Genomic DNA, 16651 nt, shown 5'->3' on the forward strand with positions numbered 1-16651 from the left:
TTCGGGTGCATCTCAAGGGAAGCCCCATGTAGAGAGCATTGCAGTAGTCTAGGCGGGACGTCACCAGCGCGTGAGTGACTGTGTGAAGGGCATCCCGGTCCAATAGGGGCGCATTTGGCGCACCAGGCGAACCTGGTGGAACGCCCCCCTCGCCACGGCTGCTACATGGTCATCCATGGACTGCTGGGCATCCAGGCAGACACCCAAATTGCGCGCCCGCTCCATGGGGGCCAGTTGCTCGCCCCCAATGGCCAGCGATGGAATCAGCTGGTTGAACCGGGGGGCCGGAAGCCACAGCCACTCCGTCTTGGAGGGGTTGAGCTTGAGTCTGTTGTCACCCATCCAGACCCGTATGGCTTCCAAACACAGGGACATCATTTCGACGGCCTCGTTGGGGTGGTTCGGGGTGGAGATGTACAGCTGCGTATCATCAGCGTAGAGATGATATCCCACCCCAAAATCACGAATGATCTCACCCAGCGGCTTCATATATGTGTTGAACAGGAGAGGCGAGAGGACCGACCCCTGCGGCACCCCACAAGTGAGAGGCCTCAGGGTCGACCTCTGCTCCCCTGCCAACACGCGTTGCGTCCGGTCGGAGAGGTAGGAGTAGAACCACCGTAAATCGGTGCCCCTTACCCCCAGCCCCTCCAGCCGGTGCAATAGGATACCATGGTCGATGGTATCAAAAGCCGCTGAGAGATCTAATAGGACCAGGATAGAGGAACAACCCCTATCCCTGGCCCTCCAGAGATCATCTACCAACGCGACCAAGGCCGTCTCTGTGCTGTGCCCGGGTCGGAAGCCGGACTGGTGCGGGTCTAGATAATCATTTTCCTCCAGGTGACGTGGGAACTGTTGGGCCACCACACTCTCTACAACCTTCGCTAAAAAGGGAAGGTTGGAGACAGGACGATAATTGGCTCAATGTTAACAAAGAAAGGATGATAATTTACTCAATGTTAACAAAGAAAACATTTAAATGTTGCCTCCCCACTGAAGTTGCAACACATCCCCCTCCTATGGCAGACAGAACAGGTAAACCTTTTGCACTTTCCTGAAGCTCAAAAGGAACTAATCTGACTGAATCTCTGTTAGGACATGGAGGCAAAGAGTGGCCACTGAAATTGTAAAAAGGTCATTTATTTCTTCTGCTTGGTTGGTGGCCTCCAGTATAGGCCTATGGCAATGTCATACTTTTTTTCCCCTTTCACATTGACCCATACGAATTCTAGGAGGTTTTCATCCTTCGTTCTGTGCATTGCTTTAGAGATGTAGTGATCTTTTACAGATAATGCAACTCCATCTCCTCTTCTGTTAGGTCCGTTTCTTTTGAATTGTTTGTATCCTTCCATCGCTACCTGCCAGTCATGAGTTTCGTCCCACCAAGTTTCAGTAATGACAAATATATCATAACTGCCTTCATATTCAAACAAACATGCTCACCTTGTTTGTTCTCTATACTTTGAACATTAGAGTGTAAGAATTTGAGTCCTTTATGGCTGATTCTACGCATGCTTCCTATGCAGGGATGGGTTCCAGACGGCACCATTGAGAGTTTGCTTGTTTGCACGTGTGCATGCACAGGGCAATTAAAATTGTTTTGTGCATGTGCAGAACTGAAAAAAAAGATGTGGTGCTGTTGGAGCTGACCAGGGAACCAGTTGAGGGGCGTGGTAGGAATAAGTTGCTGCCGGTTCCAGCGACCCAGACTGCCAAACCACTACTGGTTTGGCCGAACTGGGCCGAATTGGTAGGAACCCACCACTGTTCCTATGTCTCCTCCTTTATATCTGGATTCTCCCCATCAATTTCTATCTCATTTGATTGGTTGTTTTGGGGTTTGTGCTTGGAATTAAGTCCTCATGGTTGACCATCCTTCTCCTTCCTTTTTAGTTTAAAGCCCTCCTGATAAGTTGAGCCAGTCATTCTCTGCATACATTCTGCCTGGTTCTTGTAATGTGCAGCACATCCTTGGTCAAAATCCCCTCCTGTAGGTAATGCAGACCGTTTCCACTTTCCTGAAGCTCAAGATAAACATGACTGAATCTCTGATACAGGCCAAGAATGGCCACTGAAATTGTGCATCTCCTATGTGCAAAAAATCCGTTCCAACTTGAGTGCAATCAATCAAATCAAAGTGAAAGGTAGAGACATAATGCGTCAGACTATTATTTTAGTACAATAGTCCCATGGATATGCAATTGATTTTTTTAAAACAACTTTTGGTATCTGGCACTCTCCTTCCTCCCCTTGATTTATGGAAGATGATATTTCTCCCAACCCTACATTTTCTTGCTTTATTCCTCACTTTGGGTTTCTGAAGGAAAACTGGCACAGGAAGTAAATTGAAATCCCTTACTTACAGTAACTCAAAATCCCTGACTGAATAACGTGTATCCTTACATCTTCTGTTGCTTATGCATTAGTCTCCTCTGCCTTTCTTAGATGTATAAATATGAGGGTATCCTTTAGTTGCCTGGAATCTCTAAATATTTGGAGGGAGTCCTTCCATCACAGCCTCATTAATTAACATTTGATCATTTGCTATTTGATTGCACCCCATGCATCTATTCTTGTTACACCATCCAGTCAACAGGTTTATGATGAGTGATGGTATATTTCCCACAACAGTCAACAATGAAGAAAACCCACTTCACAAGAAAAATGCAGCAGACAAACTTTTCTGGCTCTGACTAGCTTTTAGATAGCACTCCTGTGGAGTTTAAGGGAGTCTAACATCTTGAGAAATCCCCCTGCCTCTTGTTAAGAACTATGCGAGAAGTTGGAACCTATGTTTTTATGTCCTGCCATGTGGCAGGTTTTCCATTCAAACATTGATTTGATTCCTCACACTTGCAAGAGTACAACTGACTGTCATGTGCCACCATGACCCATTGGCACTCATACTACCTGAACACACTATGGAACAGGCCAAACCCCACCTTGTGTACAAGTGTTCGGTTTCATGTAGGCCAATTCTCCAACTTCACCTTGACTCCCAAGTCCAGCTGCTCTGTGGATTAGAACCAAGAGACACAAACGTGTTTTTCTCTTTCTGGTGCACAAACAAAATGGATTGATAAGTGGGTGGGACTATGGCTTTTCCTTGCAATTATCAAAAGAATAGTAGTGGTTGATGTATCCCCAGTGGACTTTAAGGTAGAAAAATCTTCCAAGAGAAAACCTGCTTTAAAAAATATGCTTGGAGCTCCCCAGTTGGGGGAAGAACAGGCCACTCCAGCTTGTCCTGCAAAGAGCTCACTCTTTGGCCACAGCCCAAACACAGGTAGGAGGAAGCCGATTTGATATATTTGAGACCATCCAGGTGGTAAGCCCTGTGTTCACCCTGTTAAAGCTCTGGGAAAATTTAAAGTGATGCCAGCAGTTCAGGTTCTTCACAATCTTGATTTCTGATCTAGGAGGGAAGGTGACAAGAATGACTAGGCTGCCTCTCTTGCTGCTGCTCTTCTGGCTCCTTCCTCCAATTATTGCTAAGGGGAAGCAAACCCTTTGTGTGTTGCCACAACCTTACAAGATTCAGGAAAATTATTACAGCCCTGGCGATCTGATTATTGGTGGGAATTTGCACTTGGGACTCTATTGGGAACTTTACTTACACTTTAACAAAGACCCTTATCTGTTATCTCTCTCATATTTGTAAGTTTTGCCTGGAGGACAAATATCTAGGTGATTCTTTGCTCTGTTTGCTCAGAAACCTTTCTTCTTATGATATTTCAATTTCCCAGTGGAGTTCAAATATTTGTGCTTTTCTCAATAAAACTGATTAAAGACTTGATTAAGTAGGCTAATGTTTCTTTCTAAAAGTCTTTGTCAGGACAATGATAAACCACATAAATAGTGAGGAGGGACAACATCTTAGGAATTTTACTAGCCTAGGGAAGAAGTTGACTTACAATGTTAATTTGGACAGAATGATGGAAAAAGAGCAACAATCAAGGAAAGGAGCAACAATTTTCCAGTGTGGGGTACTGCAAGAAACACAAAACTCAATTTTTGAATCAGCAGTGATTGTGAATAATGGCCCTCACTATTGTGTAAAAATGAAAAATTGTGGTTGTAATGTTGATATCTTCTACTGTGCTAAAGAGAGTCATAAGTCAGTGCCTTTTTCCTTTTCCCCTTTAAACTGTCTCTTTTTCCTCCCCCTTTTCTTAATTTTTCACTTCTTCTTTTTTTACATTTTATACTTGGATAAACTAATAAAAATGTAAATTGGAATAATGGCCCTTAGTAAATATATACTCTTTCCCACTGGAGTTTTGTGATCAGCAATGGTTGCCAGATCTGAAGAAGCTGCTCCAAACAGAACGAAATTGATTAGGTTGCTAGAGATACAACAGGGCAGGATAGCAACCACTGTAGCAAGGTGAAGAAATAAGGGATGATAGACAGATATAAAATGGTCCATGATGTGGATAGACAGGCTTTTCTCCTTTCCCACAAAGCTATCTAAGTTTAATCAAGAAACATCTTCAAAAAAACAACCCCATTAATATTTGGAACTTCCTGCGCTAAAGAAAACCCCACAAAGAATACAAGGCGAAATTCATCAGGACACACATGCTTTGAGGTAATGTTTCACAACGTTTCTCTCACTGTAGACCCACACCCAACAACTACCAGCTGTTCATGGCTTTGGTGTTTGCGGTGAGAGAGATCAACAAGGATGAGGTTCTCCTCCCCAACATCACTCTGGGCTTCAACATGTATGACAATGCCAATTGGAACAAGAGAGTCTCTATGATCAGCCTCTTTCTGCTCTCCACCCATGACCAAATGGTTCCAGGTTATAAATGCAACCAGCAGGACACTCTCTTCTCTGTCATTGGAGGGGACAACCCTAAATTCTCAATGCCGATGGCCTCCATCTTCAGCATCTTCAAGATCCCACAGGTAAGGGGTCGCCTTGAGATACAGTTATGGAGTAGAAAAACTACAGAAGTCCAAGATGACACCTAAAGGGCTTGACATCAATACTATATGACTTTGAGAATTAATGCTACAGTTGGACTCATTTTGACATTTTATGAGTCAAGCTATATTTTAACAGAAAATCTTTTAATTGGTGGTTCTTCCTCTAAAAGATACATAATATAATATTTCTGTACCTGTCAGGAGGAATTTCTTCCTAATGTATTATTCATAGAAGTGCAGCCACTTTTCATTGCAGTTTATTCCATGTACCAACTTTATGGTTTGTTTCCTTGGATTCTGACATGTCACAACCAGGGAAAATATGTTAATTGCTGGCTCTTCCTAAGAAAGGAAAAAAGCTTATCTCTCAAAATGACTCAGCTTGACTGATGGGGACAATAAACTACACAATGGGGACCACTAAAGTCACCATCAATCGTTACTTTTGTCTTTTAAAGAAGATTCTCATTTTTTTCAGCTCAGTCTTGGCTTTGAATTCATTCAGGGAGACCGAAGAGTTTATCCTTCCTCCTTCCGGATTAATCCCAAGGAATTTCCTCTATTTGTGGGTTTAGTCCAGCTGCTCCTGCATTTCCAGTGGAACTGGGTTGGGTTTATTGCCTCTGATAGTGAGAATGGAGAACGATTTATCTCAACTCTGAAGCCAATGCTCTTGGAGAAGGAGATCTGCCTGGCCTTCTCTCAGATGCTGAAACATTATGTTTCTTATTTGGAAGTCCAGAAATTAACTTTACATTCAAAAATGTGGGCTATTGTTGAAGTTATTCTTTCCTTTGCAGAACCTGACATTTTTGAAATGTTTCTTTTGACTCTGAACTATTGTTTATTTGGTCAAAGACCATGTTCAAAAGTTTGGATCCTTACTTCGTATTGGAAGCCATATGCAAGCCATCTTCATGATAGATGGCGAGCTTTAAAGCACTTGCATGGGTCTTTGCATTTTAGGGACCACAGCAGAAATTTCTCAAAATTCAGCAATTTTCTCCTCTCTTTAGACCCTTTGAACCCACAAGGAGATAGGATTCTCCCATTATGGTGGGAAAAGGTCTTTGACTGTGAGTTCCACAAACCAGGTCACTATTTTATAAAGTGGAAGAAATACTGTACAGGAAAAGAGAATTTACAGAATCTGCCCACCTACAAGTTTCAAACAAAGATGACAGGTGAAAGTTACAATGTCTACAATGCCATTTATGCTCTGGCACACGCTTTACATGCAATTTATGGATCTGGATCACGACCAGTCCTGATGAGGCTTGGAAAGAGAATCTCAAATGTTCAATCCTGGCAGGTTTGTCATGTTTTATTCGGTCCATAGATCTTAAAGTGGACACTTTCCATGTGTATTATCTGAAATATTCATGAAATATCTATATGCTACTATATCAATGTACTTCAGCACAAATTACAACAATAAATGAAAAAAAATCTGGGTTCAATATAATCGGTTGAAAATGGGTGGAGGAGGGATAAAGAAGGAGAACTGCAAACCCGTTGTCTCTAAGATCCATAGAGGAAATATCTTCATATAATGTCCTGAAAGATCTTCAAAGGTTGCCTGAGTTTCAGGGAGGAGGTGTCACCCTAGAATAAGATGACAATCTGGGTGGGTTGGTGCAAGGTGCTTCAGCAAGACAATTGAAGTCCTAGTTGGCAAATTTCCAGAATTTCAGTTTCTCTCAGTATATAGTAGGAATCCAACCTGTTCCTAGTCTAAAAATAATGAGACTTTTCTGAATCAAAATGTCTATCGGTTAGACATTTCTGCAAAATGATGTGACAACTCAAGGCAGACACTTCCACACATTCCCACTTAATCAGACCTGGTTCTTGCATTGTGGTCATTTTTCTATCACATAGAGTGAGTCAGTCAAATTCTACATTGTTTTGAAAGAAATCATTCAATCATTCCATTACATATAAAATACAAATTTAAAAATGAATGTAGATTGGTATCACAGAAGGAAAACCATGCAAGGAAATTTCAAATGCGGCATGAAAATATTTGTACCTGTGTAGATATCATTCTGATAAACCTGGAGTTGAACAGCCATGGTACAAATGCCCAATGATAAAGGGGAAGTAGCTCAGTGCTTCATGTTACTCCTGATTGCTTGGATCTCCACCAAGGGAAGACCGATATCTTGTCAAGCATACACCATCTCCTAAGATGATAACCATAACAGAATAACAAAGTTGGAAGGAACCTTGGAGATTTTCTGCTCAAGCAGGAAATTCTATACAATTTCAGACAAATTGTTATCCATTCTCTTCTTTAAAACCTCCAGCGTTGAGATACCAACAACTTCTGGAAACAAGTCATTCAACCAATTAATTGTTCTCATTGTCAGGAAATTTCTCTTATATTGGTCCTCTCCTTGATTAGTTACTATTCATTGCTTCTTGTCTTCCCTTCAGATGCTTTGGGCAATAGGTTATCCTCATACATTGTGCATTGGTGCATAGGCATTTGAGTCCTTTTTGACTGACCCTGTGTTTGCTTTCTACATAATCTGTTTTGTGCCTGAGAAACCACAAAATGATAGAAGCCAAGATGTGTTATGTGTGGTTTTCAGCCAATTATTCCAATCCCTGAAAGTCTCTTTTCTTACAGCTCCTTCCTTATTTGTTGAATGTGAAGTTCAATAACAGTGCTGGAGAAGAAGTCGCCTTCTCAGAAAAAGGACTGGGATCTGCTCGTTATGATCTTCTCAATTGGGTTCGCCTCCCCAATCGATCAATTGTCCTTCTAAATGTTGGCCAAATAAATCCCAGGGCTTCCCCAGGTCAGGATGTCACTATTCACTCAGATGCAATTGTCTGGCCTACAAAGGTGAGCTGGAAGATCCACTCTCTCCTGGGGATGAAAAAAAACTTCCTAACTAAAGTATTGAATCAGGAAATATGAAAACATGGCATTTGGTGAAAAACCTACTGTGCATGTAAGACATGTGAGGTCTGATGTGTGTCAGGATTGGGAAGAACTTTTTGCAACCACTTGGTCATTAGAGCAGGCAACAGAGATTTCTAAGGACCATTCCCATTGTAGAATGCAACACAGGACCCAAAATCCAAAATTCAGGGCTCATTACAATGATTTTTTAAAATTTAATAATTATGCACTGAGGGAATTCCCTCCAGGAAGCAATAGGGTGCACTCATATTTAAACATTCCACGAGAGAAGGAGAAAATGATACATTCATACCTGTGGACAGGTAATAGAAGATGTAAAGAGATATTCAAAATTGGTAAAATTCAAATTAATTCCGAACCCTACTGTTACTATCTTCAATGAAAATATTGTATTAATAAAAAAAACATCAGTTACATGGAAACAGAAACATTGATAAATCATACTGAGAATTAAGATCTTCATGGTTGCCCAATTACCGCAAATTTCTTCTGTTTCTGTTTTGCTAACACACACCGACTCCTCGAATAACTTATTTCTTCACACTGTTCAGTTGGATTCTCGTGTTTTATTGTGTCATAAAAACTGTAGCTCAATGTTACAGGTCTTCCTTTGCATGCCAAAATCTGAGCTCCAATCTCCAGCATCCACGGGTTGGGTCTGTAGTGCCACTGAACTGAATCCCCCAGGAGCTGTTCCAGATTTCTGGTAGACCTTGGTGAATCATATCTGAAGATGGACACAGAACGTGGAAGTGGATAAGTGAAGCATATCCATTATTTCGATCATCTCAAGCATTTCTCTTTTCTTTTTAGAAGGTGCCATTTGCCAGGTGTGGCATGAAAAGATGCAAGGCAGGAGAGAGAAAAAGTGTCCCAGAGGGTGAGCAGGTTTGCTGCTACCTATGTAGCCCTTGTCCAGCTGGGAGAATTTCTGATCTGACAGGTAAAGCATATAGACCTTCAAATATAGACCTTCCAGAATCAGTGAACCATTCCATGAATCAAAATATTGATTTCTTTTTATCATTATTCATAATATTGATTTCCTTCAAAGCTTCAGGGTAGAACTTCTGGATTTTCCCTGAAAATTACTCCTTTCTATTTACAGAATACTTGGTGCACAATTCTATGTCCTTCTCCTTGTAACTAATTTCTCTATAATTTTTTTTTGTCAGAAAAAGAGAGCATTCCCTCTCGTGATATTCAGTGCACTTTTTTATGTCTCCCTCTGTTGCACTGTGGACATTCTCAGCACACATGACAACATAATTGACACACAAAAGAGCAAGATTTCTGGCTGATAGATACAATAATACAATAGCAGAGTTGGAAGGGACCTTGGAGGTCTTCTAGTCCAACCCTCTACCTAGGCAGGAAACCCTATACCATTTCAGACAAATGGCTATCTAACATCTTCTTAAAGACTTCCAGTGTTGGGGCATGATATATCAGTCTTTTTGTAGTTCCAGTATGAAGTAGGATACAATAGTCATGCAAATGTCCAGTGAATAGACAGGGCTTTTTTTCCACAGCAAACTGACCAGGCCAGCTAGAGATGAATAGATCTGTGTCTCTGACTAAACTAACATAGCATCATTAATAAAGAAGGAGGATTGGCCTTTTTTGATCCACCATGAAATGTACAGTAGGTCATCCATCACTTCCTTTGGGGGCTGGCCATAGCATAGGGGTGTGAAACTCGATTTCATTGAGGGCCGCATCAGGGTTGTGTTTGACCTTGGGGGGGGGGAGGTATCATGGCCAGGGGATGTGGCCAGCACAATATCATTCATGTCAGAGACACCTCTGGTGGCCTGATGGCTCTGCAGTGAAAAGGGGCTCTTGAGCTCTGTTTTCAGCTGTGACAGCATCCTGCAACTCTCTGCCAGTGAAAATGGAGCTTGGGGGGTGGGGATGTTCCCTGCAGCCCTTGCAAGCTCTGGTTTTACTGACAGAATTACTGTGGGCCGGTCGTTCATTGTTTGCAGGATGGCCCCCATAGCATAAAGGGGACAGTCATGTCACCTCTGAAAGTGAGAAAATACTCATGGCTGATGACTCTTAAATGCTTACATAAAAACTCTTGATTTCAGATGCAGCTCAGTGTGATCCTTGCCCAGAAGACCAATACCCCAACAAGGATAAGGTGCACTGCATTGCCAAGAAGACCCACTTCCTCTCCTATCAAGACCCCCTGGGATATGCTTTATCCTCTTTAGCTCTTTTCTTTTCTCTGCTCACAATTGCTATCTTGGTGATTTTCCGTAAACATCATGACACACCAATAGTCAAGGCCAACAACCGAGATCTCAGCTACATCCTCCTGGTCTCCCTCCTGCTCTGTTTCCTCTGCTCCTTCCTCTTCATTGGTCGACCCAGGAAGCTCACCTGTCTCTTCCAACAATCTGCCTTTGCTATTCTCTTTTCCATTGCAGTTTCCTCTGTCTTGGCAAAAACTGTCATGGTGGTTCTTGCCTTCATGGCCACCAAGCCAGGGAACAAGACAAGGAAACTCTTAGGAAAACCACTGACCATCTCCATTGTCTTAGTCTGTCCCCTTGTCCAAGGAGTTCTTTGTGTCATATGGCTGGCAATTTCTCCCCCATTTCTCAACATGGATTTCCACTCCTTGGTAGGAGAGGCCATCTTGGAATGTAATGAAGGCTCAGCTTTAATGTTTTATGTTATCCTTGCCTATCTTGGTTTCCTGGCTCTTGTGAGTTTCACAGTTGCCTTTACGGCCAGGAAATTGCCTGACAGTTTTAATGAAGCCAAGTTCATTACTTTTAGCATGCTGGTCTTCTGCAGTGTTTGGATCACCTTCCTCCCTGCCTACCTGAGCACCAAAGGAAAATCCATGGTGGCCGTGGAGATCTTTTCCATCTTGGCCTCTGGGGCTGGTCTCTTGGCTTGCATCTTTTTTCCTAAATGCTACATTATCCTATTAAAACCCAATCTGAATCATAGAGAGAATATCATGAGACTGAAGAATTTCTGATTTATTTGGAGATTGGATGCTGTGATTTTGGGTTATTTTTATATTCAACCTTTTTTCTAAAATAAATCATGAAATGCAAGAAAATGTTGTTCATTCAATAATTGGAAATAATACTATGCGATCAAACACAAAGTGTCTGTTGATCAGCAACCATCACCCATCCTTTTATCCTGCAATCTTTATTGAGACTCCAGTATTCAAGATAGAAGTAAAGTTTTGTATTAAATATGTGAATATTAGTTCTCAACATGACATTCATTTTATTTATTTTAATAAATGTATTTTATTATTTATTATAAATAATACATAAAATACATTATTATAAAATAATTTATTTTTAATCCAGAGAGTCTTTAAAAAAAATTCTGGTTGGTTCATCAAGCATGTTCTGAATAAGGCACGGAAGGGAGGGAGGGAAGGGAGGAATGAAAAGGAGGGAAGGAATGGAGAAACAGGAAGGGAGGGAGGGAGGGAGGGAAGGAGGAAGGGAGGAAATGGAAGGGGGGAGGTAGGGAATAGAGAAACAGGAAGGAAGGAAAAGGAGGGAGGGAATTGAGAAACAGGAAGGGAGGGAGGAATTGGAAAGGGGGGATGGAATAGAGAAACAGGAAGGAAGGAAGGAAAGGAAAGGAAGGGAAAGGAAAAGGGAGGGAAGGAAGGAATGGAGAAACAGGAAGGGAGGGAGGGAAGAGGGAAGAAACATCGTGGCAGAGACGCAGCATGGCCACCCGTACCACACTTGGTATATATAACTTCGACCCCTTCCAGGCAAAGCCCACTCGCTGTGTTAGTAAAGTTTGATTTTCCTGATACCACTGGTCAATTGGGAGTGCTGCTTTTATTGCTCTGGAGAGGTCCTTCCTCTGGGCATACAGGTTTGGTGCCGATGGAGCCTGTTGAGTGGCTAACACCCTAGGCTGTGAGGTCAGGATGATAGCCTGTACTAGATCCTCCATTTTATTATGATACTGTGGTTCATGGGAGAGAGCATCAGCTAAGACATTCTTGCTCGCTGGTATATATTTTAATTGGAAGTTGAATCGCCGAAAATACAAGGTCCATCTAACTTATTTTGGTGACAATCTTCGTGGGGTCTGGACAGCCTCCAAATTCTTGTAGTCCGTCCAGACCTTGAATGGTATCCCTCCCTCTTCTAGGCTGCCACATCAACAGGGCCCACCAGACCACAAACGCCTTCTTCTCCCAAATGAGCCAGTTGCATTTGGTCCCAGTCAACTTCCTCGAGGTGTAGGCACACGGCTGTAGGACTCCTTCATTGTTCTTTTGTAAGAGGACTGCAGCCACTGCCACATCACTGGCATCTACCTGAATCACAAATGGCTTAGTGGGCTCTGAATGTTTCAATACCAGCTCTTGTGCAAACAAGGACTTCAGATGCTCAAACACTTGCTGACACGCTGTTGTCCATACAATTGGGTTTCCCAGTCGAGGGTTTGTCATGAGATGTTTGGTGTGTAAGAGGTCGGTTAGTGGAAGGGCCACTTGGACAAAGGATGGGATGAACTGGTAATAGATATTGGCAAACCCTAAAAAACTCTGTAACTGCTTGTGGGTTTTAGAAGCCTGTCAATCCAACAACGCCTTTACCTTGGTGGGGTCCATCTCCACCCCTTTAGGTGAAATACGGAACCCAAGGTAATCCAATTACGTCCTGTGGAATTCACATTTAGACAATTTAATGTATAAATGTGCGTCCAGCAGCTTTTTAAGCACTTGACGTACAAGAGTTACATGGTCCTCCATGGTCTTGGTTTATATAAGGATATCGTCTAAATAGACAAGTACCCCTTGATATGGATGCTCATGCAGCACCTCGTTAATTAGCTGCATGAACACTGCTGGGGCTCCTTGCAGTCCAAAGGGCATAACTCAGAACTGGTAACTGCCTAGAGGACAATTAAAGGCTGTCTTCCATTCGTCACCAGCCTGAATGCGTACCCTATAGTATGCCTCCCGGAGATCTAATTTTGTGAATATACGTCCCTCCGCTAACCTAGCCAGCATGTCCTTCATTAAAGGAAGAGGATATAGATGTTCCACACAAATGGCATTAAGGCCCTGGAAGTCAACACAGAGGTGTAAGCCGCCATCCTTTTTCTTCTGGAACAGAACAGGGGCAGCTACCCTTGATCTAGCTGGCTGAATGAAGCCCCTTTTTAAGTTCTTTTCTCTATATGCCCTCATCTCTGTTAGCTCCTGCGGGGTCATAGAATACATCCGGGGCTTTGGCAGTTTAGCCCCAGGGAGCAGTTCCACGGCACAATCTGTGGGGTGGTGAGGGGGCAAAGTATCACATTTCTGTTCGCTGCATACATCTCGTATGTCTGCATGTATCTGAGGGAATCGCTCCTCCCCCGCTGTATGTACCAATGGCACTGTAGCTCGCAATCCCACTGGGCCCTGGGCTGTGGTTTGCACCTCATGAGGAGAGGGGTCAGGACCGAGACGTATTCTGAGATGCCTACTACCGCCACACCATCATAATGTGGGTCCCCGTTTGTCCAACCATGCCAGGCCTAGTACAATCTCCTCTGTAATGTTGGGAACCACTACAAACCGCAAGACCTCCCAATGGGGCCCTATCTGCAATACCACCTGATCAGTTACATGTGTGGCTGGTTGACCCCCCAATAACGACCCGTCCATCTGTTTGAAACAGATCAGCTTAGACAACTTCCTGAGGCTCACCACCCCCTCATTAAGCAACGAGTGCACCCTGAATCGATCAGGGTGGTACATTGTTGTTGCCTGGTCGCTTCCACCACTATCTGTATCACAAACGGTTTGATAGGCTTTGTTATCATCGTGTCGGAACCCTCCCCCCAGTCGCTACCACCGGTATTGAGCATATCACCCAATGGGCTGGAGTCAACTGGTATAGGAACTGGTTGACTCGCCCCGTGTGACATCTCCCGGCCAGCCCTCACGCTCTTCCTGGCCACCCCCATTTTTTCCCTTGGTGTGCTCATGGACACTGTAGAACCGGTCTCATGGCAGACTGCCAGATGAGTGTCCAGCTGCCATCGGGGATGGAGGTTGCCCAATGGGGATGGAGGTTGCCCAAACCCTGCTGTGGGTTGTGGGGTTTGGGGGGCAACACTGATACGATGCATCTGCTGCAGCATCTCATCACTCTGGGACCATAACCAACTGGAGATCCCCTCTGGGTAAGGAGAGGGTGAGGTGCATAGCTCTCTCCCACCGCTGGTCTCTCATGTGTTTCCCGGGCATCTTGGTGTAAACCTAGACCAGGCTGTTGACCTCCTACTCTTGTGGCCCCTTGGGCACCATACCGTTCTGGATTGGTTATGCTGGAGTGTCCAACGACTCCCCCTGCCTTTTGGGATCTATGTTCCAGGGACCCTCTCCAACCACTGCCATGTCCATTATCTCGGAAGCCCACTGCCCCAAACCTTTCCTGCAGCATCTGTAGAGTTGGGCTGTCTACTGCGGTTGTGTAACTCCAATCGTCATCTGAGCAGCACCTTTCATGCCATTGGGCAAAATGGGTTCCAAAAGAAGTGAGCTGGGGAGCATGGAGTGGTAAGCCTCTGTGATCCTGAGTCTCTGGCAAGCCCAGACACCAATCCCCTGCATGGGCTTTGCCCACCTTGGCCTCTAGAGGTTCTGCTGTAGGCTTCCATGCCACCAAGTGGTCCTTAGACCTTACAGCCAATGGTGCCCCTCCTGCTGGCTCTGACACAGCCTCCAGCACAGTTGCATCAGTTGCCACGGCAGACTCCTGCAAGCCCACAGCCTCCATCCCAAGCACTGTACCTCCAGCCATGGTGTGAGCTCTGACAAACTGTCAGGTTCCGAAGGGTTAATGAAACCAGCTAAACACAGAAACAGTTTGTAAATGCAGTTTGTATTCTTCCTTTGGCAAGAACTGATACCAACAAAGCACGAAGGCAATGAATAAATTGTCAGAGCTGCCACCCTGTGCTTCCCACCACCCTTTATAGCAACATTGGTAACTAAGATAAGCCGCACACCCATCACCTTGTGACCCAGAGCGAAACCACCTGGCAATTAATCATGGATTGTTAGCATGAGTTTCTTCAGTTTGTATAGGTGGGACGGTGAGTCTTCTCCCCTGAATGGCAGCTCCAGGCCTCTGAGCTCAGGCCTCTAAGTCGCACCAAGGTTTTGAAGAGGCAATTTTATTTAAAAAAAGGTTTTGCACTCTGCAAACCTCCCCAAAATGACCCATTTTTCACAAAAATTGGGCTATTCTTTTCCCCCAAAAAAACATGAATATCCTTTAGGGGATTTGCAGAGTGCTCCTAGGGGGTGGGGACCCCCAAAAAGCGAGCAGAAAATGGCCCATTTTTCACAAAAATGGGCCATTTTTTGTCAAAAAAAATTGCATGTATAACCTTTAGGAGGCTTAGAAAGTAGTCCTGGGGCCCCAGGGGGCAAAATTGAGTAAAAAACGGCCCATTTTTCACTCATTTCTGCCTTCCCCAGCTCCCAGAAGCTCGCTGAAAGCTTTCTACAGGCTCTGCATGGCCATTTTGGTGAAGGGGGCGGGGTTTCTGGAGGCAAAAAATGCTGTGTTCAGTGTATAAGATGCACCCAGATTTTCAGCCTCTTTTTTGAGGGATAAAGATGCGTCTTATACTCCGAAAAATGTAATAATACATGAAGCAATATATACAATACCAAAAGCACAGGGGCAGGTTTCAAATTTTATTACTACCAGTTCTGTGCGCATGGCTAGGTGGGGGGGGGGAGGGCATGTAACTGAGTGGGTGTCTACTTGATGTCACTCATGCACATGCAGTTACATGCCCCCCTCACCTAGCCACGCCCACAGAACCGTGAAAATTTGTTTTGCCAGCTGGGAGGCTGGCAAAGAAGCCTCAGTTTCCCTGCTGCTGTGGCTCTCAGGGAAGGAGACAGGGATGCTGGCCTGTACATGTCCCCTCACCGCTTTCCCGGCCAGCCACCAAGCTAAGCAGGGCAGGCAAGGCCCGGGCTGTACCCAGCAGGGAGAGGCTGGTAATGCTCCATCCTGCAGGGGCGGCGGTGGCAAGCAGTAAGGGAAATTGAGGCTTCTTTACCAGCCTCCCAGTTGATCTTTCCCATCCAGCCCCCCTTACACACACACACACACAGCACTTGCCATGGCGCAAGGTGAGCATGGCCCAGGAGAAATCAGGGGGAGAGGGAGGAGAAAGTCAAGCTTCTGCTAGGGAATTTGGGGAATTTTCTGACATTTTGCAAGGCGGCTCTCAGAGAGAAGGAATCGACCACTGGTGCTACTTTGGGAACTCACCCTGTGGAATCCAGCACTTCAGGGGGAAGGAGACTCGGCCACGGCCCGCTCCCGGAATGAGGTTCTCCTCCCCCCACCCGCCAGTGGCTTCCACCTCTTGCTCCACTTCTTTGCTGGCGGTAAGAGGCGCTGTGGCCGAGGAGAAGGCAGGTGGCCGAATGGGCAGCCAGTGGGCTGCTTTGGAGCCTGAAGCCCTGCAGAGCCGCCATGAGAGGCACACGGGCTTGAGTGGAAGGCAGTTTTTTCTGCAGCATCCTCCTCCCCTCTTTGGATCACCCTGCAGTGGTGGTGGGGGCTCTGACTTTGCAGAAATGAAGTGGGTGCATACGCCTTCTCGGCTGCCGCTCTCAGCCCCAGCACAGTGCCTGCATTTCCACCAAGGGCTGCCCACCCACCAAATGGCCTGGCTGGGCTGGACACCGACCTCAGAAAGCAAGCGGGCATGGCAGAGTGCCGATAAGGCCACGTGGAAGGCAGG

General features: G+C 44.8%; 1 protein-coding gene across 1 annotated transcript; it reads left to right on the forward strand.

The window, feature by feature from the left end:
• Positions 1-6115: 6115 nt before the first annotated feature.
• LOC309383878 (vomeronasal type-2 receptor 26-like) lies at positions 6116-10871 on the forward strand (the record flags this gene model as incomplete). Its single annotated transcript, XM_081936864.1, has 3 exons — positions 6116-6250; positions 8687-8753; positions 9967-10871. 3 exons carry the CDS (start codon positions 6116-6118, stop codon positions 10869-10871), a joined length of 1107 nt encoding a protein of 368 aa, XP_081792990.1.
• Between the last annotated feature and the right edge of the window lie 5780 nt (positions 10872-16651).

Source organism: Natrix helvetica (assembly GCF_964273705.1).
Source record: "Natrix helvetica genome assembly, chromosome: 1".
Lineage (NCBI taxonomy): Eukaryota > Metazoa > Chordata > Lepidosauria > Squamata > Natricidae > Natrix > Natrix helvetica.